We start from the raw sequence: 26,529 nt of genomic DNA on the forward strand, positions 1-26,529 counted from the left end.
GAATTTCTTCACTATTTAAATTCAGCACACAAACGTCACTTGCTGACCTGCATCAGTTGCTTATGTGGCAACAGAAGAGTGCCACGTGTCCCAGACAATAGACACTGCCAAACATATGGCTTTGTAAGTGTGCAGACCGACTGACAGCCCGGATTACTGTTTCAAGTTTGAAAATTTTCATATTCAGTATCCACTGACTAATTGATTTTTTTTCTCATACATGCTCCAGAAGTAGGAGGCAAACACCTTCTGCCACTCCAGCTGCCTCTAGGAGTGGGCAGCATGGGCAGCAACAGAAATTAACTTCTTTTTCCAAGTTGGTTAGTCAGTTACAAACGTGAGAATATATCATGATAATATAAATTATATGAATCATTCAATATTGCAACAGTGGCTAAAACCGCATTGTCATATTGGCCTACCAATGTGCTTGAAATACCAGTCCCAGCTTACTAATGCAGGCAGTATAACAATCAAGCGAGACACTCCATCCCCATTATTTTATGTGTTTTAACATGCAATCTTAAAAACTTAGAACCTAAAACAAGTAGTAGTTTGATTTCAAATAATTGTGGCCCATTGTCCTAATTGGGTTCATAAAAGAGAGAGCTTCACAGTACATTTGACCTGTGGCCATGCAGCCTAATCTGCCATCTGTGTCTGCTGAGCCCTCATCATACACTATGAGCAGCTCAAGAAAAAGACTGTCACTTTTTAAGAGGTTTGCCATCTAATATGAAGCTAGCTGCACTGTTGAAGCAGCAGCAGCGATGTAGTGAGGCTTGTGGATCTTGGTGAAACCTTCTCCCTCAGTGATCAGTAATCTGGGTGTTATTTGTGCCCTCTTGGCAAAGAGGGAGGAGTTTGTTATTGTTTTGGTGTGATTTAACTGCACTGTGCTGGCCCAGCCGCTCAGCATCAGATCTGCATGACAAGTAGGTCAGTGTGACATGGGCCTCAAAGCTTAACCCCATTCTACGCACGCCGTTGCGATGCTGTTGTTGCAGACAGTCGCAAACATCCTCTCAAGCGACAGGGAAGTGCTCACAGGTTTAATTACCAGGGATAAATGAGTAGGGAACTACACTAAGCGGGTTTAGTTGCTTTGCTGGGTGTGTAGTCAAATCCTGAAAGGGTACATAAGCTATAGAGCAACAGGACTTGTGATCTCTTTACCTCTGTTTGGGCTCGTGCCAGGCTCTGCTGACAAGTCCTCAATACAAACATGGACACCATTTAGGAAAGTAAATGAGACAGTGTCAGAGGAGACAGAGGACAGCTCCCCTGTTGAGGTGGAAATCACACATCCCTTTTGCTCATTTATGCAGATTCCTACAGTTATTATTTTCATTTCCGGATGCAAATTTTTTTTCTGGAACTCAAATCGAGTAGCTTTGCATGACATTTAAAAAAATATTATACAGTTCAAAAAGTGTTTGTTGTGAGAGAAGTGTCGTTTAATTGCAGCTTTCTTAAGAAATACTAAACTCCAGCCTGCGCAGTGGACCCCCAAGTCTTATCTACCCATGTCAGCATACTTGCCAACAATTCATACACAATCAGTCCTAAAAATGACCCAGTGGCAAGTGTATGACCAATAATGAGCATGAGCAACTATGGCTAAGACAGAAACTACGGCTGGTCACGTGTATTGGCATAGAACTTAAAAGGATAGAGTGCGCTCATGTCAAAACAGTCTGTGATGGCAGATTATGGACACATTCTAATCCTTCACAATCATCTGTACACCCTGGCAGAAAATACTGGCTCGAATCTTACCGACATTGCAGGAATGTAAGAATTGCACATTTTCATTAGCTTTCCAAATATCAAGAGTGTTTATATCTGAAAGAGAGTAGACTGTCTCTCATGTAGGCTGCCACTTCTGCCTCTGGGGCATTTGCTTATTGAGAGGTGCTGTAATTGTCCCAGGAACAGCATCATATCATTGCTCTGACAGTGCTGTACGACTTCAGCTTGCGCAGCATATGTTTATGTCTTATCTATAGTGGTGGGTTAAAAATGTCTATATACCGATATTTTATCGATATACATTTGTAGGTAAGATTATCGATACATAAATCCCAGTATCAATCTTTTAAAATGCATTAGATTTTACCCGTTTATTTTTTTGTTTTTGCTTGCCCCTTTAGTCTCGCGTGATTTAGTGCATAGTGCAACGTTATTGCAGTCAGATCATCAGATCTCGCGAGATCCAGGCCATGTGCCTCCGATCAGAGAACAACAAGATGGCGGAAGCGCAACTTTAATCTCCGGCAAATTTCAGAGCCGATGTCTGGCAGCACTTCGGCTTTAAGAAGCAAGAAAACTGCGCCCAACTTGACAAAAATAATGCTGTGCGCGAAATGTGCAAAGTAGAGGTTAAGTACAATGGAAATACAACTAATCTCCGGAGCCATTTGACTAGGAATCACCAAGAGTATACTCAACAACCAGGAAACTACAAGTCACTGCAACAACCCTCGCTGGAGAAAGCATTTGGGATGAAGTTTCCATCCACGCCTCCATGTGCAGAGAACATCACTTCGGCTCTGGCAATTTTTATCTGCAAGGATCTCAGACCATCCTGTGTGGTAGAAAATGTAGGCTTCAGACACCTCATCCAGACACTGGAACCACGGTATGTGCTACTGACACGGAAACAACTGAGTCAAGTCACAATCTCAAAGATGTACAGAGATGTTAAAAACAACGTCGCAACTGCAATGAAATCGGCAGAGTTGCCATCACTTGCGACAGCTGGACAAGCAGAGCTACGGATTCCTACTTGACCATCACCTCTCATTACACTGACAGTAACTGGTCCCTCATGTCCCACGTTTTACAAACGCGGGCGATTGAAGCTCGCCACACTGCGAGTCATCTTGCTGAGCTGCTGACGGTTTGTGGACGTCTAAGTTGCCCTTTTGTTTTGAATGACAGTCGGCCATATATTTAAATAAAAAGTGCATGATGTTGTATAACTATTGTTTAATGGTCAGTTCTCAATGTAAATATTAATATTTAATTATGCAGCAGGTTAGAGGGTTACTTTTACGATTGAATTTACAGCATTAGTCCTTTGAGAATCTCTTCCATTACCAAAGCAAAATTGGTATTGTAACTAAAATATTGTATTGTATATTGTATAGAATCGTATCGGCGACTTGGGACCTAGTGTATCGAAATTGTATCGTATCGGGAGGTCAGTGGTGATACCCAGCTCTACTTATCTATCAACATGAGTATTTTGCTCTGACTCAGCAAACCATTTCTGCGCACGACATGTGTTTGGCTGAACATATCACCGTGAATTGGCATGTGGCCTAAAGCCTGTTTCTCCCTGACCATGCCACAAAATTTGGATTTAAATTACTTTAAAAAGCGTTTACCGAAAGTTAAGATTGATAACAGTCAGTTAACAGTTAACTGCTTAACATGGACCTCCCTAATAACCAGTAAACATTTAAGCTTCACTTATTAATAACTGAAGGTAAAAAAAAAAAACAGGCTTTAACCAGAGAACTAGTCCACATTGGTTTGCTTTGTCTGGCTCATATAAGCTGCAATATGTAGCCTCTTGTTAACAGTTGCATTTCAGACCAACATGTTAACTAGTGCACAATATGAAAATGACGCAAGCTCGTAACCCAGTAGGAACCCTTGATGCACACTTCATACCATCCCCCCTCACAAGCATTTGTCCAACTAGTGTGATTAATGAACATTTTCACCAGTTCACCAGATTTCATTAGCTGAACTAGTTTAGTCAGCATGTCTCTCACAAGTGACTTGTAGATACTTTTGACGTCACTTGTTAACTAGTAACGTAAAACGAGGCTTTGGGCCCATTTTAAGCACGGCACAAGCTGGCACTCGGGGCTTTAAAGAGAATGACACTAGACACTCTGATTGGTCTAAGAGATGTCACGCCTGAAAAACACATATGATTAAATAGGTGTCTGTTGCCTGCTTTTTTACACTGTGTGCTGTGGTTTAAGCTCTGATTACACACCCTCTTACAACCAAATCAAACCTGAAACAGGCCCCAAACGCATTGGCACACACATAGCACCATCCGCCAAACCCCCCTGCATCTTAGATCACTTATATAGGGCCTTTGGACTGGTTACCATTTTTGCTTTTACAAGTTAACTAGCGCAGAAAATTATAACTTCTCACAATTTAATTTATGAACCAACTCCATGATTGAAAAGTAGGACAAAACTGACACTATTCACCAAAGAGGAGGGACTCGTAAGAGATTGCTAGGGTAGAATGACAAAGTGACAAAGAAGCGTGACTACCTTGTCCCATTAAAGATTGAAATAGCAGGAAAAGGGCATTGGATAAAAAGGTTATAGAATAAATTTTGAAATGGTCTTCCACAGTTTTGCACAACCAGCCACAGATGGAACGATGTGGTATAGTCAAGCACTGACTATGGCTCTCCTGAGTGTGTCCATCAGTCAAGAAGCAGACATATGGCTCCAACCCTGCAGTCCATTGCTGCTCTCAGATGACAGCATGATGCTGAGAATCAGTTCACTGCTTCTCTTCATTTAGGCCGCAACACACATTCGACAAGCTGCTTCAAACAAAAAAAAGTGCTTTTTGTGTGTTTTATTATACTTTAAATTTGCTTCGGGAAAACCATTTAGAGGGTCATTTATTTGAAAAATGTTGCAAAGATTTATGGATTTATGCTTTTTCAGTCAATATTTATCTCCATGTACTGATCTATAACAGCTATGTCTGGAGCTGAGCTTCCCATTAGAGAAACTAATCCGAGTTCAACTTTGGGGATGAATATAAAATGTAAAGGGTTTTCCTCTGCCCTGGTAATCACATTAATGTTTAAGCTGATGAAGTAGACTGTGACCGGCGATGATGCTGGGTAAAGATCCACCGATGCAATGATGCATACGCAGCAGAGTGACATATAACGCAGCTGCGGAAACATCTGCACCCAAAATCAATATTTCATTACACATTTTAGTGCCTTCCTGTGCAGTATTTTGAACATATATGCCTTACAGACAATGCCCACAGGAGCTGACCCAAAACCTACTAATGCAACTGTTATGAAACATACAAGGGTTTTTAATCAAATACTGGTATGACCTAACCCAACACACTGGGTAACAATGTGTGTATACTTTTACATCACATGGTTTTAGGAATGATTGTAGGGAAGATCCCAGATCCAACATGAGGAGGAAATCTCATTAAAATTGTTAAGAATGTTGAACAAGGATGCAATTATAGCCATCACCTGGCTTTGAAAAAGTGTGATCCTTGAAGAAATTTCATAGTCTGCAATAAAATTAAGCAATAATGCCTCAGGATAGTTAATCTGGGCAGCACGGTGGTGCAGTGGTCAGCACTGTCGCCTCACAGCAAGAAGGTTCTGGGCTCGAGTTCCGGCTCGGGCACGGGATTTACTGTGTGGCATTTGCATGTTCTCCCTGTGTCTGCGTGGGTTCTCTCTGGTACTCTGGCTTCTTCCCACCGTCCAAAGACATCAATTGGGGACTAGGCTGATTGATACTCTAAATTGACCGTAGGTGTGAATGTGAGTGTGAATGGTTGTTTGTCTATACATGTTGGCCCTGTGATGGACTGTGACCTGTCCAGGGTGAACCCTGCCTCTTGCCCAAAAGCCGCTGGGTTCCTGCTTTGGTTTTATGACTAAAACAGTCTAATAAACCTTGATATTAGGGTGCTAATGCCAAATATAGAGGTTGAATTGGTAGACATTATACCTTCCTAACATCAGCATTATTAACAAATGTGAGCATTGTGAACAGGTTAGCATTCAGATATTTTTAACTTGAAGTCAACTGAGCCTCAAACCCCACTGTCAAATGCAAAGTGAAGGACTGAAGACAAAGAACTGCGGCAAATTTTGATTATTGGATTCATTATACACCAGCTGAACAGATTTTCTTTTTAATTAAGTAAAGACAGATCATGTTAATTATTCTCTTATTAAAACTATAGGTCACTGTTATAGCGTGTCTTTCCATTAAGTGGCTGTGGTTTTTAGCTTAGCTCCTCAGTATAGCTAGGAGGCTAACTATGTCAATGCGCCACATGTCCACAACGTAGTGTTTTAAACACAGTACGGGAAAGGATGTTCGACGTTCATCTGGCAGGGATGAAAGTTTGGAGTTTTCTGGGATGAGTGACATAGCTGGAGGTTGCTGTCAGAGTGAGCAGGAAGGGGTGGTGACAGTAGTAATGAGCAAGTCTGCATTTTGACAGCTAAGCCTCCACCCTCCCCCTAAAAAACAATATCATTGTCCATTGGGAATGTTTCACTGTGGACATGGTCATAACCCAATCTAGTTATCACCCAACCCTAAAATAAGGCCTTCATCCATTGTCTTCCACTTATTCCTGTTAAGAGTTGCGGGGGGCTGGAATCTATCCCAGCGGCTACGGGCGAGAGGCGGGGTTCACCCTGGACAGGTCGCCAGTCCATCGCAGGGCCAACATACAAAGACAAACAACCATTCACACTCACATTCATACCTACGGTCAACTTAAAGTATCCAATCAGCCTAGTCCCCAATTGCATGAGAACCCGGATAGAACCTACGCTAGCACAGGGAGAACATGCGAACCCCACACAGAAAGATCCCGCACCCAAGCCAGGACTCAAACCCAGAACCTTCTTGCTGTGAGGTGACAGTGTTTACCACTGCACCACCGTGCCGCCAATATAAGGCCTCCCTGTGCCCAAAATCAAATACTGGTAATCAATACTTTTAATTACCTCTAAAAGCTTTTTGAAAACTTTGAAAACCTGATGATATCCAGAATTAGTAAACTGCAATACTCAATATAAAAAGTCTTGTGGCTACTGTGCATTCTACCCCACTGATGTAAATGAAAAGGCATTCAACATCCATTGGGCATTTCTTCTTTTACGATTGCTGAAGGTCTACGTAGAATAGCACTCTAGGTACAGGTTCCTCCATATTGATTCAAAACAATGATGATGTTGAATTTTATTGATTACAGTGATATTTTTGGTAAAAAATAAGTTTTTTTTATAACAGTTGATCCTATCTGCTGGAAATATCTCCCTGTGATGTCATTTCATCTATATTTATCCATAGTTATCCACAGAAATAAGACAAATGCACCACTAAAGTGACTCAGATCTGTGAGGGACATTCCTAATAGCACTCACTTAAAGTTGTGAAGTATTGACTCAGACACAAAAATCCAGATCTTGGTTATCACGCTTCACAGTGGCAAAAGATCCTCACAGAAGACAATGTTGTGCGTTTTTGAGCTTTTTATACTCCACTGTGGTTACATAATGCTGCCAGAGATAAACCTTTTCTCACAGCTTAGACTGAGCTGCATGTTTCTGATTGTTTAAAAACATTAAACTCATTTGCTTTTCATGTATTACTGACAACAGAATTTGTGTTGTAACTCCTTTTTACCTGCAAGCTGCAATAGAGACAAAAGAATGTGGACTAACCGCCCCATGTCTTCTGGCCCAGGGCTGTTTCTCTGGATTTGGACAAGTTCTAACAAAGGTACATTTTCATGCTAGAACATATAATCATATTTTAGATGACAGTGCTCAACCAACTGTATGTAAAATGTTTGTGGTTCCTGTTTCATAATGAAAACTTCTCTGAGCTACCTCCATGGAGACAGGGTTTTTACTTGTCTGCTGTGGAAGATCTGGACTTGCCTCCACATACTTTTCAAAAAGTATTTATCATCCGACCAATTAAAAGGTCTATCATTAATAAACATTAACTATTATAAAAATGAATAATAAAACTAATAATAAGCATTGCTAATGGCATTCATATTAATAAAGTGTTATCTATGCCCATACTGAGCAACTGATTCTGTCAGGACATGGCAGGAAAAATGTAAGCGTGTGAGCATGAAAAAAGATTTCAGCACACTGATGCAAGTGACTTTAACAACATTCATGAAGACCAATGTGATAAGTTTGCTGTGCAAACTGGTCCGCCTGTATCTTTCTCGTTTACCAGCCGTTTCCAAGGCAAAAAACCTATATACAGCATACAGTATACTGCCCTATTACCCAGCCCCAAGGTAACTGTTATGTCTCACAGATGCACTTAAAAACAAGGCTGAGTGTTTAGCCTTTAAGTCAAGGTATAATCACGCATTTAATAATATAAAACTAATTTTTTCTCCGTACTTGATTAACCTACACAAGGAGAAAAAATATTCTGCCTGGTGATGGCAAATGCTGTACCACCCCACCTGTCCCTCTCTGTATTATCACATATCAATGTTTTAGCAGCATATTGGAAGGAGAAGGATTTACTGAACATACCGTCTGAACACAGCCATCCTCACTAACTAATTTAAGCTGTTTTCACTGTCATTGCAGCACTCACTAGGCCATGCACACACTACACCAAGAGGGCTCATTACCTAATGAGAGATACCTAAAGCAGCAGGGTGGGGGGTAGGAAAGCTGGCTAATCTGTGTAACTCATGGCGATGAGCTCCTGAGGGGGACTAGGCTAGCAGGGTTAGCAGTGGCCAGGCTCAGACTGTCTGAGAAGGACTGTATTAGCTGTGTTACTGTGTGAAAGCTCAGAGCCCTGAATAACCCTCCTGCCTGCACCTTTGCCTAATCCCATTGAGTTTGAGATGGAGCATTCTCAGAATACTGAAATATGAACAACAGCATGTTTCTACCTTGAATTCAGCTTACATAACCCTTTTTTTCTCAGAGCATGATCATATACTTCTCCATACAATGTAAACACTTCATCAAGCATTTAAAAAGGCAGCAGCATTCCTTTTCCCAAGTTAGAGGCAGAAAGTACAGTTGCTATTTTTACCATTGTCCAAGCCTACACACACACACACACACACACACACACACTTTCCTCATCGCAGTTCTGGTTCCTTGTGGAGAAGCTGCCTGTGAGGTATGCCTTATGTTACTTGGCTTTGAATTTGAGGAGTAAGCAAGGTCCGCCTTCAGAGAGGCCTGTGGGATAAGAACTTTACTAAAATGTCAGAAAAATGATTGTGAACATCTCTGTTGTCATTATGAACATGAATGTCTGAGTAAAAAAGGAGCATCAAAACATCTCAGCTGAGCTTTTAGAGGGTAGAAATTCACAGGCTGTTAGGAGGACACAGCAATTTTGCTCGTAAGGATAGTATTGCTACAGCGTCAGTCACTTTGCAGGTGCAGCTCAAAAACATATGGGTGACTTTGCATGAAGACAAACAACAAATAAGTATAAGAGGATATATATCAGAGATTCTTGAAAGCTATGTCTATTCACTATGTTCAAAAGATAAAGACTGAAAAAGAGGATTTGCTTTGCACTTGAGAACACACTGACAATGATCCGTCTTACTCTTCCCACACACACACAAAAGAGCACTGTGGTGGGCTGTCAATCATAAACTGGAACCTCCCAAGTCCCAAGTTGTGACTACCACTCACTCAAAAAGGCTAATGGAACTGCTAATGCTTGTCCAGGATGGATACTGTCTAAACTCGTAGCTAGTTTGCCAATCAGTTCAGTGATAGCTTGTAAAAATTAAGTTCAAACTCAAATTAAGTTTAGCCAGAAACTTATAATTTAAAGGACATCATGTTTTTGCTTCCATATTTGCCATCAAGTGTCATACATGTTTGCACAGTAAATCATTGTTTCATCCTATTGTATGAAATTTAACTTCTTTTCATTTTGATCAGGGCTCATTCCCACTGAAAACTGAATTGAACAATTCCAAATACAATTTAAAAGCCTTGGATTTGCTTCATATTTGAGTCAATTTTTCAATAAAAGAGGGCACTTTATTTGAGAAAGAACTATCTTCAATGGTAGTTATATTGGATTATTTATTTTTACAAAATCTTCAATATCTCTTACATGCCTTGACAGATGTTATGTGACCTTCTTGTGAAAGCAACAGCTGGCAGAGAAGCCAGGGACACTAGAAGTCCAAGCTTGGCAAACAAAATACAAAATACAAATAAACCAGAACTTATTTGCTGTGGCTTCTTTTTTGTGGTTTAATTTAATTTTTTGCTTGAATTTGAAGATGCAACTGACCCAACTTCTATTTCCTGTCCGTTGAGAAGCCTTCAAGCCATTTCCAGAACATTGTTTTGAAGGCAACATCAATGTTGCAACAGCTATCTTAGCAGCTGGAAATATAATTTTTTTTTTTTTGCTTTGATCTTTTAAATGTGATAAATGTTGACATGCTAAGGAAACCATGTATCCATGCAGTGCATATTACCAAAATTGCTATGTCCCAAAAAAATTGTTTTTAGATTTTTTTTTTCAAAAGTGATGCATAATGAGGCATCTGCCTTTATGAGCAGCGAGGCAAACAGATCAATGAATCCAGCCCTGTAACAAAACTATAAAAACAGGTCAGAGAAATCAGTAATCTGATTTGCTGAGCAAAAAGGTCAATGTTTACTGAATGCAAATTAAATCCAGCCACATTCCAGTCACATACTGTATGACCATTGATCGTGTCAGTTAAGTACATTAAAATAAAATGCTATTACAAACATGTGACATATTAAAACACAAATTCAACGTGGTCTAGCCAATGGCTGGAGGGGATGAGTATGGTGAACAATCTTACCTGTCACAAAGGTTGTTCACTGCACCGTAAGAGTCACAGGAGCAGGGTAAGCAGCCACTGGAGCCGTTGGTGAAGTGTCCCTCCTCACAGTCTTCACACTGCAGACCGCTGTAGCCGGAGAGACACAAACACTGACCGGTGGTCTTGTCACACTCGTCTGGCTCTAGAATCCCCTCACCACCAGTGCTGCAGTTGCAGAGGCCCTCTGAGTAGACAAGCAGGAGAACCAGAATTAAAAAAAAAAAAAAAAAGAGGATGAGACACACTGCATGAAATGTACTGTTATATAACTGTTCACTTGTGAACAATGTATTATCTTCATTTTCTTTTTTTATCCATCCATCCATCCATTTTCAACCACTTATCCTCATAAGGGTTGTGGGGGGCTGGAGCCTATCCCAGCAACCTTCGGGTGTGAGGTGGGGTTCACCCTGGACGGGTCACCAGTCCATCGCAGGACCAACACATACAGACAGACAACCATTCACACTCACAGCCACACCTACGGTCAATTTAGAGTATCAATCAGCCTCGTCCCCATTTGCATGTCTTTGGACTGTGGGAGGAAGCTGGAGTACCAGAGAGAACCCACGCAGGGACAGGGAGAACATGGAGACTCTACACAGAAAGAACCTGTGCCCGAGCCAGGGCTCGAACCTGAAACCTTCTTGGTGTGACGCGACAGTGCTGACCACTGCACCACCGTGTCACCGCTTTAGAGGTCAATGGGTCTTAATGACTGAACGATACTGTGCAATAGAATATACAAAATATTTGAATATACAACACGTAGAGTGAGTAATTTTAATACTAAATTAAACTCGATATCAAACACAAGTATTTCTACTTTTATCAAAGTGAAGGAACAATGTACAATCTTTGTTTAGTTTTTACATTTTTAGACATGAACTCCCTTAAACTGAGTGATTTATGTTAGCTCATAAAATAGTTTTAGAAGCTCAGTCAAGGAGGGTTGGTCTTCATTGCCATTTGTTTGCCTTTGTCCTCGTCTGTTGGCACAGTGACACAAAAATGGCTGAGTTTGTTTTAGTGAAACTTGGTGGAGGGGTGGAGTATAAGCCAAGGAAGAATCTCTTACATTTAGGAGTCTTAACATTTTAGTTGAAATTGCAGCATCATGACAACTCTTGAGTAAAGCATGGCATTTTTCCATTGTTGTCCCACCATCTGAAGATACGAGAGACAAGGACAGGGACCCCGGTGTAGTGTGTATTCTTTTTACTCAGTCGGTCTGCTTTGTCAAAGAAGGCCAGAAATGGTTTAAGTAGTCAATTATTAGACTTCATTTTTGGAAGCTTTAACATTTGCCATGTCTGATGTTTTTTTTACTCTCTCTAAATTGGCCTCAGTATGTTGCATGGTGATTGTGGTCAGTGGTTCCATTTCTTGTGGCTGAGACCTTCTCAATCCCTTGTTCCTTGTGGGACCCCACGTGATATCCTAACTATTAGACCCTAATTCGTTCAGATTGTATGTGTTGCCCTGTAACCAAGTGCCACAGCACCCCAGTCTGGTTTTTATGCAGATCACACCCAGTTCTATGCCTTGTTTGCCTTGTCCCTGCAACCTGACATTTCTCTTGTTTTAAAATAATGATGACTTCCCTGAATGAGATAAGATGAGACAATGGTGAGTGAGTCTATAGCCCTCAAACAAAAGAACATTTATGATGATGACTTAGGACAGAAAAATTGTTTATAATAGATCAAGCAGAGGACACAGTGAGGGAAACACCTTGTTCTCTTGCCTGTGGACATTTCCTAGGAAAGAAAAACCCTCCATCAAGTTACTAATACTACCAATTCGGTATTAAGTTTCTACTGCATTAGCTTCATATTTAGTTGATTCTGTAAAAATTCTGTAAAAAAAAAAAAAAAATTAAACGGTACAAACTGATTTGCTGTACCCATCAGCAACAAAGGTACTGGCAAATCAACCAAAACTGAAGCGCACAGCTGAATGGAAAAAGTGTGTGTAAATGTGACTGTTGTGTATTAACTGTCTTGTGGTAACAGTACCTCAAGACAAAAACAGTGGCTGAAAAGCAGGAAACATTAGCTAAATCATTTTCCCATATTATGACATGTGATACAGGGGGCCCTGGTGGAATAACATTACGGATATGGTGCCACTGTAATCAGCTGAAATTTCAATATCATAGTTTTCTTTCGTAGTTTGTGTGAACAATGGAAGAAATTCAAAATAGGATATCTGTAAAAAAAATAAAAATAAATAAATTTTGGCATACCGTCCTGCCAGATGTGTAGCTTCGACCTAATCTGCCACAAAATGTGATGGGTTCTTCCTCGACCTATGCTCTGCCCTACCTCCAAGTTTTGTGAAATGTGGCTGGCAGCTGTTGCATGATTCTAACAGACAGAAAAACTAATCAACAGAAAAAAGAATTTCTTAGGCAGACGTAAAAACGTATCCATAACCTGATTTCCTCCCACGTCACTTACAGCAATGTATTATTTGCTTCTTTCAATAATATAACAGTTTATACAGAAAGCAATAGCAAGACTACACAAACACTGTATGAAGGGAACACACTCCAGTCCTGGCCGCGTAAGCTTGCTCCCTATTTACTTATTGTTTAACCCAAAATGGTCTGGCTTCACTTAAAATTTCAGAGCTCTTCACCTAAAATTCAGTCTCTCTAAGAGTCACTTAAATGAGAGAATCAAATGATAGAGGTTGGCCACACTCCCCAATGTTAATCAGCTGAGCCTCATTTTAAAAAGCTTTCAAAAACCCTGTATGGACAACCATTCATGTCATATTCATTCACATTTTCATATTATTGATATTTTATTCTATTCATACTCTGCTTTATCTCTCTCTGCTTGGCCATTTAGTTGCCATTGTAGTATATTTATTGTATTTTTATCTTTAATCTTATTTTTATTCTCTTATTTATTCCCACTGTCATGTCCGTTTTTTTTATTTTTTTTTATTGTTTTTTTTTTATTGTTTTTTAATGTCATGCTGCTCAGTTGTACCGTATTTTAATTGCCCCTCGGGGATAAATAAAGTCATCTGAATCTGAATCTGAATGAATTTCCTGAAATCCCCATTTATATCAGTGCACAGTAGTGTGTGCAGTGTATTAACATGTAATTTCAAAATGTTTGCCTCTTTTGGACACTGGGAGCCGTTTTACAACTATCCTTCACAATCATTCATTTAAAAATATTTTTTTCTAGTCACAGCCCTGTCGTGCTATGTGTCAAATCACATTGCACAAGTATACAAGATCTCAGAAATGTCCTCTTCTCAAACCTACAACTATATCCTTCACGGCATCTAAACATAGCTTTCAGGAAACATGAATCACATTGAAAAAAAGGTTGGTGAGACATCAGTGTTATATAATGACATGGTTTCAGTGTGATCAACACTTAATTATGATTTCTGTTGACCTAAAATATGTTTAAGAAGCCAGTAAATTCTGTTTCCTATGGGAGATGTCACTTGACAACAGACAAACAAACAATGGCTACAATGACAGACTTGTGAATGACCCTGACGTCAGCAGTGATCTATTGTTGATCTGATCTCAGGTATGGTGTTGCGAATGGAAACAGAAGGCCTGACTAATATACATCTAAATCCTTTTCTTAGCTGTCAGAATATGAAAACAGAAAACTGAGAGCAAAATCCAGAAGTCTATTTGTATGCTTCACCTTGCAATTGGAATGAGAAAAGGACATCTGAATTTCAATATCCTCCTGCCCTGGTGTCCCACTCAGATTATACTCCTCATCCACTGTTGCTTGCACTTTTATGTAACTAAGAAAGGCCTGTGGTTATGCAAGTCTTTGGAGTTCACTGTCAGGCCTTTTGCTACTGTAACATTCGCTGAGGAACTGTCGGCCCTAATCATGCCCGAGAATGTGTGACACCCAGTGAATGCATACACACACACGAAGGATTTAATTCTTTTTAAAAACAATTCAGGCTTTTGCTAGGTGTGCGATTGGCGATGAAAGCCACACAACAGGGTTTGACGTAGACTGGACTGGACCGGTGTGTAGTGGCAAGAGAGAGAGAGAGAGAGAGAGAGAAGGAGGTGGGTGGGTTGAGGCTGTGTTCACCTCTCTATCCGACTGCTGCGAAGCGGTGCGACAGCATGGTTGGTATTCACACATACACAGCGGCAGGCTGCTCAGAACAGGTCATGTCTCGAAACTCCTCATGCCCATTTTAATACTTGCCTATCTGCAACTACAGTGAAAACAGAGAGCTGGGAGGTGCCCCCGCCTGGAAACAATCACTGAACTTTCTATTTCGGTTTTGAGCCTCAAACTACATTATCGCCTCTCAGAAAGCACTGCAAGGAAAACCTTAACTATGTGCAACTCATCTAATGTCTGTCTGCAAGGCATCTTATACAATGCATACTGGGTGACGCCTTAACTTAGGTGTCGCCTTTGTTGATGTGATCATGTGTTTGGCCTTACAACAATGAAAGAGGCATTCAACAAAAGAAGACCAGACCTTTCTTTTAGGTTTCAACAATGGCGTCCATTTCACTTTGACCCCAGGATTAAAATGCATGACGATAAACATCACTTGCTTGATTTATTAATGCAACTGATTAAATACTCCACCAATTTAGCTCGGCTCATCTGAATTACCAAAGCAATACACAACATTATCTTTATCAAGTTTTAAAATAATTGCGTTTGAGAGCACAGACCTCCATCAAAGCTGATAACTCACCTTTGCATTATTTTTGCAAATGTGTAAAAGAAATCATATATGTCAGAGGGTATTTCAAAGAGTATCGCTTTTTTTTGTAAAAGTTGTTTGTAAAAGTTCACGTTATATTTCCTGAGAAAATAACAAATACCTCAAAGTTCCCTGTCTGATATTGAAGAATGACAGTGCGAAAATATCCAGTTCTATATCAATGACGTTTGACTTCATTGACTTTTCTGATGATATTTCATACACCAGCTGATATATTTGTAAGTTGAAAAATAGGTGCCATATTTCAGAGACACATCAAAAGCCTTTCTACCGCCTTCTTTCAAAAAAAAAAAAAAAAAATTCAAGCGAACATCTGGACATCATGTGGCTCTCATGCACATTTTGGTCCACGAAGGCTCCTGTCCTGTAACCACACTCATTCCTAACAAAACACGAGTCATAACAATAACAGAACCAGCTATTTATTACTGTGGTGCACAAAAACAGCCATTTTGATCATCTTTTCTAATCCTACTCCCATCACTGAGATGAATGCTGACAGTAAGGTAGGGCAGGGTGCAGAGAACAAAGGGACAAACATGTAAAAAACACCTCTGATCTGGACCCCCGATGTGAGGAGCCAATATCAGTCAGAATATGAAATGCAGTAGTCCACGGTTGTTCTGTCTTAAGGCGTCTAGAGCAGAATATTTTCAATCAGTTAAATTTATGACTGTGTGAGTGAGAAGTCAGCCAAAATTGAAGATTAAACAAATAACTGTGAGGTCTTTTAAAAAAAAATTCAAATAGAGAGATGGCAAATTCACTTCTGTAAGAATTGACTGTGTTCTTAGTCAGGATCCTACTGCCTGTGCTGTCTGGGGAACAACACATGCACATGGATGCTCAGATGTGTGTGAGGTGTGAAAGAGGAGGAGCTCCACTGTCATTGCTCATTCATGGCTTGGGCTGCCTGGCCATTTTGGTTGGATTGGCTCTATATATTTTCTTAAAATAATAGCAGAAGGAGCAAGGCAGCTATTTGAGCAGCTACTTGTAATTTTCTATCAATAAATCTGGCATAACACAATAATCATAGGGATGGGTGGTCGTTATGTGCAGTGATGGACTAGATCCACTGACTGAACAACAACAGGATCACCCCTCCATAGCCCCCCCCCCAACCCCCCCTTTATCCAACCCTGTAATATGTGGCACACTCATCCTAAAATAACAGACGTCTGGAATGTAATATAGGCCAAATATGAAAATTAACAAGTTTTACAGATTTGTGCACGAATGTTATTACATGTTAAGTGGTTTTGGTGAAGTGCGGATTATTTCAAGGGATGCAGTATGCATTCTGAGGGGCCTGCCCATTGTTGCAATCTGGTTTATTCGGTCGGTCTCTGCGTCAAAAGCACGGAGCGATGCTGCCTCCTCTATAGCAGCCCACATTAGACATAGATGTCCTCTTTTTCACTTTCTCGTTTTCAGAAGATGAATGTGTTTCCCGTGGTCATTTAGAATACAATTTACAAAACAAAAAATAAGAACCCTGAATAATTTCATTTCCAACCAATTTCCATTAAAGGTACTCACCTTGACTATTCTCTACTGAGGTAATGGATGTGTCGATGCTATCTGCAGACCAGGCATCGTTCGCAGTGCGCTGGGAGACCATGGACACCATGGTCTGCAGCATTTTCTCTTGGGCAAAAGGTGATGTTTGTCCATCGGTAGATCTTTTGTGGTGTCCGCTTAATCTGGAAGCCGGAGCTGGAAGTTGTTCTTTAGGGGCTGAAAGGGTACCGAAGACGGGTGCGGGAGTAGTGGTAGTAGTAGTGGTGGTAATGGTAGTGGTGGCCGGGTCCGTAGTTGGAAGCTGGAAGGTGGTTGCAGTTTTAGAGATAGGGCTAACGTTAGCAGTTATGATTGGGCCGGCAGAGACAATAGCAGGCGCCGGTGTTAGAGCCCCGAGTTCGAACCTGCTGTCGAGCAAACGACCAGGTATGTTGCTGTGGAGGGTCTCCCAGGTGTCAGAGGATGAGTCGCGCTTCCTGGAGATAGGCGACGCATCGTATTGACTGATGCGAGGTGCAGCTTGAGAAAATCCGATAAATACATACAAAATAAATAGCAGAACCGGAGATATGTACATCATTAAGGACGTTAACCTCATATTCAGTTTCAGCTCTCCATGTAAGCCTCAGTATCGGTCTCTCTCAGACCTTTCCCTGAATAGACGTGTACTCCACCATTGATGTCCCCGGCGTCGTACGCTGTTGTTGCCCCATGAACCACAGTCAATACTTCACCTGCTCCGCAACCTACCATGAACCCGCTGCCCGTAATGATGAGCGATATTCATGAGCCAATAGGAGTCCAGGGAGTACGCCCATGTCCACTGAGTCATTCGCTGATTGGCCAGGAATAGCAACAGTAGCGATACCCGCCCCTCTTCATTTCTCACTCGTTCTGTTCCTCCATTCCTTCCCTTGCCTCCTCTCCTCGTGCCAGTAATTCCACCTGAGAAGCGAGCGAACAGAAGCAGACACGACGAAAGGAGAGGAGAAAGGAGGCAACAGGCTCTTCATGAAATACATTGACGTCAAAGACTTACCCAAGTTTTCAAAGCTGTCATACCAATGAAATGTCACTGGAATGTGACGGCTCACACAGCAGCAGCATCTGTCCATTGAATCGGTAGACTGATGTATTTCATCAGCTCCGTCACACCAGTGGAAAAGCTTAGTCATACAGGTGGGCCTACCATAATAAAATACACCAGATGCCATAATGTGACAATTAGATTGTCAAACTGTCATTGCCATTTTTCTTTTTCTTTAATGACAAGTTATTTGTTATAGAACATAGCCTATTTTTTACCAAATAAGTGGAACGATTAATTATTCTCATAATAGAATTCATAAATACAAAAGAAAAGGGGGGATTAAGTAAAGATATACAAAAAGTAATACATTTTCAGATGAGTGTAAAAATCTACCATGACATAAAACTGTCAAAGTACAAAAATAAAAAGAAGCTGGATGCTTCAAATGTCAATAAAAGGCTTAAACGTCTTCAGGAGGACAAACATGTTACCAGGGGTGGTGGTGGTAATGATGATGATGATGTAATAGTTTTAGATGCGCTCATCTGTAAATCTGTGTATTTTACACGGTATTTTTGTCTCCATCACTAATTTAAAGAATTTGCCAATATTTCTTGGAACATTTTTTGTATCTAAATTAGGTACACAGAGATTTGCTCTATTTGCACATCAGAACGACAAAATATATACAGTTTAACATTTTGGCAAAAAAATCATATTCAATCATCTCAAAAGTAAATTTTACAACAAAAAAACTTCCAAAAATACAGAAAAAATACAATATTTGGTACAGGTGACCACCAGGAGGCAGCATAACGATTATCATCCCACCACGTACAGCAAGTTAGACGAAAGACACAAGTATTTCCGGGTAAAATATTCAAAATAAATTGATTGGCAGGAAGATGGAAATCAGATATTTTTGCATTCTAATACGTTTCGTTAATGCCAATCTTTAGAAGAATCAATTAGTAATAGCAATTCTAGCGCATTTAATGATCTGAAAGATGTAACAAGAAATAAAATAGAACTTTTAAGTTAGGAAATAGCAATTAACTTGATTAAATTAGGCTATGGGTGGAGGCGGGGAACTAAAATCTTAAATTTAACAATTCTCAGTGAAACAGAAAAGAAAAAGGCCTTACTTCTAAATTGTATCATAAGGTTTCTGTTGAAAATTCAGATTCCTACTTGCAGAGCAGAATGACATTTTCAACAGAGTTGTAAGTCATTCAATTAAACGGGGTCAAAATGGCCAACACAATTCCACCCCCCCCCCCAAAAAAAAATCTTAATTCAATAAGTAATAATAACTAATAAGTGGTGTTGGATTACATTTGTGAACAATGATTATATAAGTCTTTTTTCAGTTTTGGTCATATGACTGGAACGTGGAATAAATATTATTAATGAAACGCAAAGTATCCGGATATCATCGCCGAAATTTTAATAATAACAATAATTATAGAATCTAATCATCCTATACCTCTCGCTTCCTTGACTGTCAAAATGCATTTGATTCAGTCAAACATGAATGCATTTTTCAGGCTCTGCAACTTTCACAACTGTCGCTCGTACACAATTTGAATTCTCGACTGCGGTCTTATTCCATTTCCTGTTGCAGAAAGTTGCGCATGACATATAGCTATAGTAACAATGGCGCCCCTGGATTTGGATAAATATGCGGAGATCGCAAAACAGTGTAAATACCTCCCAGAAAATGATCTCAAGGTAAGACTGTTTATATTGTTTGATCAAAATACCTAATGTGCTTATGGTAACGTTGGTACACAGGTTACATATTGTGTCGGCGTAATTAGCTCACCTTAGCCTCTCTCTGCTAGCTAGTAACCTTAGCCTGCTAACTTCATCTCTTAGCCAGGAAGTGATGGTTAAATCTGCAGTTGCAAACATATGTATGTTTATGGTCACAGTAGATGTACACAAGTCATATGATCCTGTTTACATATTTATATGCTTTGATGTGCTCTTACTTTGTAACGTGAAGATGACCAGACATCCAGTGACTTGATGATTTTGACTTTCATATTAGTTTGAAAGGGTTATTACCTCCTCCTATTTATTGAAGGGATACACTGCAACGTATACATAAACCGTGGTCGGCAGGATTAGGCTGTTTGAATCACTGACACTATATATCCCTAATATTAATTTTCATAGCTGATTTATGCGGAGGTAGGCCCCAGAGGATTCTGCGACTAACCATTTTACCTTAAACATAATTATATCCATATTCTTGGAAATTTGAGGTGAGTGGTTAGGTTTTGTTATTGTTTTTTTTATGTTGCAACCAAAATTGTTCGCTGATTGCGTTTCTCACAACAACAGACGGTAACGTTAGGCTGTTGTGTTTATGATAGCAGTATGGGTAAACTGCTGTCTCATTGAAAAGTACTGATTACCAGTGTGACATGTTGGTAGATGAATGGACCCTTATCGTCTGTGTCTTATGGTTTTACCTTAACAGAGGTTATGTGACTATGTGTGTGATCTTCTGCTGGAGGAGTCGAACGTCCAGCCTGTTTCTACTCCTGTGACAGTTTGTGGAGACATACATGGACAGGTAAAATCTGTTGGCAGGCTGTTTGATTTCACTGTTAACATAGCTTTATGTAAAAATATATGTTTTTTTTTTTATATTTGTGTATTTTATCTTTGTGTTTTAGTTTTATGATCTTTGTGAACTCTTCCGAACTGGTGGCCAAGTCCCAGATACCAATTACATATTCATGGTTTGTATATGTACATTAGTTTTGTATTTATTGATTTTTTTTTTTTTGGTATTGTTACTCACTGTTAGTAATCAACCTCTCTCATCTGAAGGGAGACTTTGTTGACCGGGGATATTATAGCTTGGAGACATTCACCTACCTGCTGGTGCTTAAAGCCAAATGGCCTGACCGCATCACACTTCTCCGTGGAAATCACGAAAGCAGACAGATTACTCAAGTGTATGGCTTTTATGGTGAGATGAGATTTATCAAGAGTAATGATCAACCGTGAACATTGTTGTTATGAATTCTTCAGTGTGTGTGAATATTATCTTTTGTCCTACAGATGAGTGCCAAACCAAGTATGGAAATGCAAATGCCTGGCGTTACTGCACCAAAGTATTTGATATGTTAACAGTTGCAGCTGTAAGTGTTGATTTTTTTTTTCTTTCCCCTCATATTTTTGTTTTCAAAGCCTGCCCTAGCTATTTATGTATTCAGTGTTATAACTGTCTTAGTGCCTGCACTTGTTTTACTGTGATGCTGCTTTCAGAGGTACACTCACTCACACTCACTCCCGGAACTTTCTTGCTGTGCGGCGACAGTGCTAACCGCTGCACCACCGTGCCGCACTTCTTGAATATTATCATGAGTATCGTTTTTGTTGGTATCATGTTTTAGTTTAGGTCAGTTGGAAGTAGTCAACAACATTGCGGTTTCTTTTATTCAAGAGAGCATAAAAATTGAGATCAGGCGTACAAAAATACAAATATTAAAGGGCCACAGAGAATTTTTTCAATGAGTCAAAGTTCCCTTTTTTTATTCAGGTCGTTCAGGCCACATGCAATGTTACTGTAATATTCAAAACACAACGCCCTTTCATTCAAAAAAACAACAACAAAAATTAGAATTAAAATTAAATGTGATTTCCATTTTGACATAAATTCAAATGAACAGTTGAATAAAACAAAACATGACCCCTGTTATGAATCCAAAACAATATGTCAAAGGGTTAAGAAAACTTTATTTTTTAACATAAACACAAAGAACCACAAGGAAGAAGGAAAAAAAAAATCCCTCCAATGGTGAATCACGCATCTCAGGAATTCCAAACAAACATAGATGCTAAAATCAAATCGAATGTCTCTTTCACTTCAACAAACTGATTTGGGGGAAAAAAATCAATAAATTGCGCTGGCAGAAGTGAACTCTGAGTGACCCAGTAACAGGCTGTCTGTGTATTGTTGGCATGGAGACAAGTACTAGTATATCGTGTCCTGGGGGGTGGGTGTGCGAGTGAAGTGCAAGTGGCCATTTGAGGTTACAAAAAAAACAAAACAAAACACTCTGGCCAGACTGGTCATTTGGGAAACTTCCCGGATCTCCTTTTGGCCACCCTGCCTTGACGTGCTGACCCAAACAAAACACACAGTGAAGGAATAACATTTCAGGGGGCCACCTATTGAGGATCACTGATTTAGATGATGATGAATGTTTTGAATTTAGTTGTGTTCCTGCAACATGTATTGTAACTTTGTGTAATTCAGATGTACTTTGATACCCTTGCATCCTTGCTTTGTATATACATCAGCTGTGGCTGGAAATGGGAGCTCAGTACTTACATCTAAGTAAAACAACCAAGACCAAAGTCTTGTAACCAAAAAAAACCTAAGTTTGACAGAATCTGTTGATCTGATTTTTCAGGGCTATAATCCAGGGGTATTCTGATTAGGACTGCAGCGTGTTGTTTGAGCCATTCAAACTTTATTGAGATTAATTCCACAGTCTTATCCATGGGTTTACTTCCTTTCCCCCCCCTTTTTTTTTTTGCACATGTCAGCTGATGGATGAACAGATCCTGTGTGTACATGGAGGCCTCTCTCCTGACATCAAAACCCTAGATCAAATTCGAACTATCGAGCGCAACCAGGAGATTCCCCACAAAGGAGCATTTTGTGATCTAGTGTGGTCAGACCCGGAAGACGTAGACACGTGGGCAATCAGCCCCAGGGGAGCGGGCTGGCTCTTTGGTGCAAAGGTCACAAACGAGGTGGGTTTCTTTAATTTTTGTTAAGCTCAGCTGATGCTCATTCTGGGTGACATCTAATGAAATTAATTTTGTTTTGCATGTCATATGATTAGCTCAGCATATTATAAGAAGTTATGCCACTCACGTACCAGTAATTGAGGAACTTTTGTTGTGTTTATGTTGTGCTGATGCTCGTCTTTGATATCCTTGTTAAAACTCATTAAAATGCACTCCCATTGCAGTAGAAACAAACATCTTCTTTTAAACATTTTGATTTATAGCTGTGTAAGACATAAACACAGCATCTGCGTTCAACACAATATCTCTCCTGAAGCCTTCCTGTCCACTGGTATGTAATAGAAGATTACATTTCTAACATTTGTAAATAAATGAAAAATGGTCCAAAAGGGTCTACCTGCTCATGTAGTGGGCAGGGACTTTGTGAGGGGAAAAAAAAAATCACTTTATTTCAGTCATATAGTCAAAAGTGATCCGACTCAATTAATATGAGAACCCTGTAAATTGGGACTAAATGGCTCCGGCAATCAAATTTGCTCTGCATTTTTGGATGTAGTAGAGTTCTTAAACTGTTGTAACTTAAGTAGAGGAAAAAAATAAATGTGTTCAAAAAGTTGTAGGAAAATGCAGCCTTTTTCCTCTTTTTATTGCCCATCTCCCAGCCCACATTTATCTGATCAGTATAATAGAGAAAATTTTGGCTCCATTGAACTTTTGAGTAAACCAAGCAGAACCTAACACTCAGTTTACATACTCATTAACTCAGGGCAAAAAAAAAATTAAGCTGAGATTACAAAACAGAGCATGTGCTTGATAAAAATAATTACAATGACTGTTTTAAATCAGTGGCAAGAGGTATTACAAAATAATATCAGCATTGCACTGTTTAAAACGCAATCAATAAGCAGTAAACGTGGCACGGCTGTAGTTACAAAGGAGTGGTAGAAAATCAGTAATCTAAAGTAATGATGGTTAATTTCCATTTAGAGGCTTCAGATTTAAGTTTGCTTTCCCTCGAACTGTCATTGTTTATTAGGACAAGTGACAGTCATCTTATTACTCTCACCTTTGTATGGAAAGTCAAAGGGCCAGTTTAGCTAAACAGCACTAGGGGGAGTCCTTGTGTCTGTGGGTGACCGACTAACAAAGTATACATTCAGGAACACAGGTAAAGCTAGTTCACGATTAATAGGATATAATTACAGAATGCAGCACATCTTAGCACAGTGAATGTGTCACAGGAACATAATGGAGGTTTTAGTCATGGTCTTTCTTAGCAAACAATTTCAGTGCGGACTAAAAGGAGGCAGCAGAAAGAAGTCTACCTCAGGAGTGGAGGTTTGATATTTTCCGGTCATCTTTGATAACCTCTCAATTAATTAAAACACTTCTAGAAAATGACCTGCTTTCTTCCACACAATGTGTTTTCTTGCAACTGTTACAGGTCTGTTATAAACTTAGGAAATGCTTTTTTGATAAGCGTTAAATAGTGGCATGACTGGCCATTGCCTCCCACAAACCTCAGTATATCACATTGCACAATTGATTTAAATACTCTCCTTCCTTTCTTTGCACCATGAAAAGGTAATTCCCTCAAGTATGTACGCAATATCAGTTGTGAAACACATCTGTGTCCGTGCCTTTCCAGTGTTTTTTTATTTTATGGCGCCTCTTTAATGCCTTTAAAAAAATTTTAAGTTTTTTTCCCAGCTGGTACCAAAATCTGGTCCTGATCTATTTATCCAAATGTTATTGAATCGCAATATCCAAATGGTAAGATGTGCAATATTTGCTGAGAATAAATTCTAAATTAAGTATTGTGTTCCAACCAACTGCAGCAATATCTCATTTTGCAAATTTGTATGCTACAGACTGAAGAAAATATGTTGGTTCTAATCCCAATGTTTTCATTTAATATTTTTGCATGTTAACGTGATCGAGGAAGAAGAATTGATGTTTATTCACCTTTGATTTGCTTTTGTTGTGTTTTTAACATACTTTTCCCTTTCTCCCCCTGGATTTGTTTCCCTAACTCCTCCCAAAAATTGCAGTTTGTTCACATCAACAACTTGAAGCTGATCTGCCGGGCACATCAACTCGTCCATGAGGGCTACAAGTTCATGTTTGATGAGAAGCTGGTTACGGTGTGGTCGGCTCCAAACTACTGCTATCGCTGTGGCAACATCGCCTCAATAATGGTCTTCAAAGATGCTAATACAAGAGAGCCAAAGCTCTTTAGAGCAGTGCCTGATTCTGAAAGGGTCATTCCACCCCGAACAACAACACCTTATTTCTTGTAAGCAGATAAAAACTTAAAACAGCCATTTATTCAGTGCACAGAAACCAAGGAGAAAAAGATCACACTTGTGAACCCTTTATGAATTTTGTACAGTTAAAAAAAGAGTATTTGCAGTGCATTTCTTGGTGCCAACTGTCTATTTTATTCCCATTCTGCATATAATGTAATTATGCTACATCTTAAATTAAAAGACCTCCACTGCATCCTCAAAAGCTATGTGTTTGCTAAAGGACATGCAATATATTTGGCATTATCCATGAACAAAAAGTTTGTAAATTGTTCCAGCAAAGAAAAAAATGGAAATTGGCCCCACTGATAGCTGTAGTAGCAGCTAATCTGACAGTTTTGCTTGTGATGATGAAGGATACAAATTAAGCACATCAAGCAAATATCTACATGTTTGATGCTGTGGTTAATTTATGTTAATGAAGTGGACATTACCATTGCCTTCAAAATAAAGGCATATTTCACAACATTGGAATAACATTTTTAAGTAGCCTCACAATGCTTTCAACAGCTTTGAAAGAAGTTCAGACTTACAGTCTTTTATTTTTATTGTGTAAATACAACAAAATATGTTGCATACATCTTTTATTGCTAATTAATGCTGGCTTTAATTAACCCAGTCTGAAAAAAAAGTGCTGAACTTGTTGCCCCACTTTAACATGTAGCTCCTCCCTGACTTCCATCTTGCTGTGAGAGCTGAAACATTATTGGCAGATTACAACCAAGTAAGTGTATTGGTTCATTAGTTTTAACAGCATCACTGTGCTGTTCTAGGTACAAGATTGGATTTGTTTTTGTGATGGTAATATTAAAGATTGACATAACACTGCACAAAAACAAGTATTCAGACAAGTTTCAATTGAGTTATAGCTCAGAACCGATCTTATAAATAAATGTATTGACATGAGAATTGATGTGTAAAAAGTTGCTATATCTGTACTTTGATTATTGTTACGCTTGTAGTACTTATATTAAAAGCAAAAGAAGAAATGTCTGTAATTTACTGACTTGAAATTAGCTTCCCTCTTGTATTTATTTTTCGTGTATCACTTTTTTGGAAATAAATGTGCTATAATGAGACAGCATTGTTATCAAGTAAATAACTCTTCCTATCATATAGCCAATCGCACCTTCAAGCCTGCTCATGGCTTGAATACAATAAAAGAGTTCCATTGTCAGTTGATGTACTTTGGTTATCATCACATTAAGGTATATGTAGTAATAGTAGCCAATAGTAATGGCTATGAAATTGGAAACTGATGCTTGTTTTTACCTACACAGGATGCAAATTTATACATGCTTGATTCCTAATTTTATGTCTTGTAATTGTTACAATACCCTGAGACACAACTGCACCTTTTGACACTGGTATTGTAATGAATATGTAACGTTCTTAAGCACAAAATCATGAGGTGGTAGAGATGCAGTCTCTAAAAGTATATTCAGAGTTTTTTAACTTAAAAACTACTGG

At 39.4% G+C, this 26,529-nt stretch overlaps 2 protein-coding genes across 2 annotated transcripts in view; one reads left to right on the forward strand and one right to left on the reverse strand.

Moving 5' to 3' along the window:
• Positions 1 to 17,720, reverse strand: part of LOC147260465 (multiple epidermal growth factor-like domains protein 9) — a 43,673-nt gene extending 25,953 nt beyond the window's left edge. The window contains exons 1-2 of the mRNA XM_086207069.1: positions 16,963 to 17,720; positions 10,645 to 10,849 (exon numbers count right to left, since the gene is read on the reverse strand). Of these exons, the coding sequence (XP_086063195.1) occupies positions 10,645 to 10,849; positions 16,963 to 17,542 (785 nt within the window). The 5' untranslated portion in view covers positions 17,543 to 17,720. The remainder of the gene's footprint in view (positions 1 to 10,644; positions 10,850 to 16,962) is intronic.
• Positions 17,721 to 19,571: 1,851 nt separating this feature from the next.
• LOC147260466 (serine/threonine-protein phosphatase 6 catalytic subunit) lies at positions 19,572 to 26,138 on the forward strand. Its single transcript, XM_086207070.1, has 7 exons — positions 19,572 to 19,705; positions 20,463 to 20,558; positions 20,662 to 20,727; positions 20,819 to 20,960; positions 21,053 to 21,132; positions 22,547 to 22,756; positions 24,805 to 26,138. Exons 1-7 carry the CDS (start codon positions 19,631 to 19,633, stop codon positions 25,051 to 25,053), a joined length of 918 nt encoding a protein of 305 aa, XP_086063196.1. The 5' UTR covers positions 19,572 to 19,630; the 3' UTR covers positions 25,054 to 26,138.
• The last annotated feature ends 391 nt before the right edge of the window (positions 26,139 to 26,529 follow it).

The sequence above is a fragment of the Aulostomus chinensis genome, chromosome 6 (assembly GCF_037954235.1).
Source record: "Aulostomus chinensis isolate RoL2024-O1b breed Wild chromosome 6, RoL_Achi_v1.0, whole genome shotgun sequence".
Classification (NCBI taxonomy): Eukaryota; Metazoa; Chordata; class Actinopteri; order Syngnathiformes; family Aulostomidae; genus Aulostomus; species Aulostomus chinensis.

Bases quoted from the DNA above. Each gene is read 5' to 3' on its own strand.
- LOC147260466 (XM_086207070.1), top strand. From the start codon at position 19,631: ATGGCGCCCCTGGATTTGGATAAATATGCGGAGATCGCAAAACAGTGT. The intron at 20,728-20,818 runs GTTTGTATATGT...TCTCATCTGAAG, and splicing joins ATACCAATTACATATTCATG to GGAGACTTTGTTGACCGGGG. The intron at 22,757-24,804 runs GTGGGTTTCTTT...CAAAAATTGCAG, and splicing joins GTGCAAAGGTCACAAACGAG to TTTGTTCACATCAACAACTT.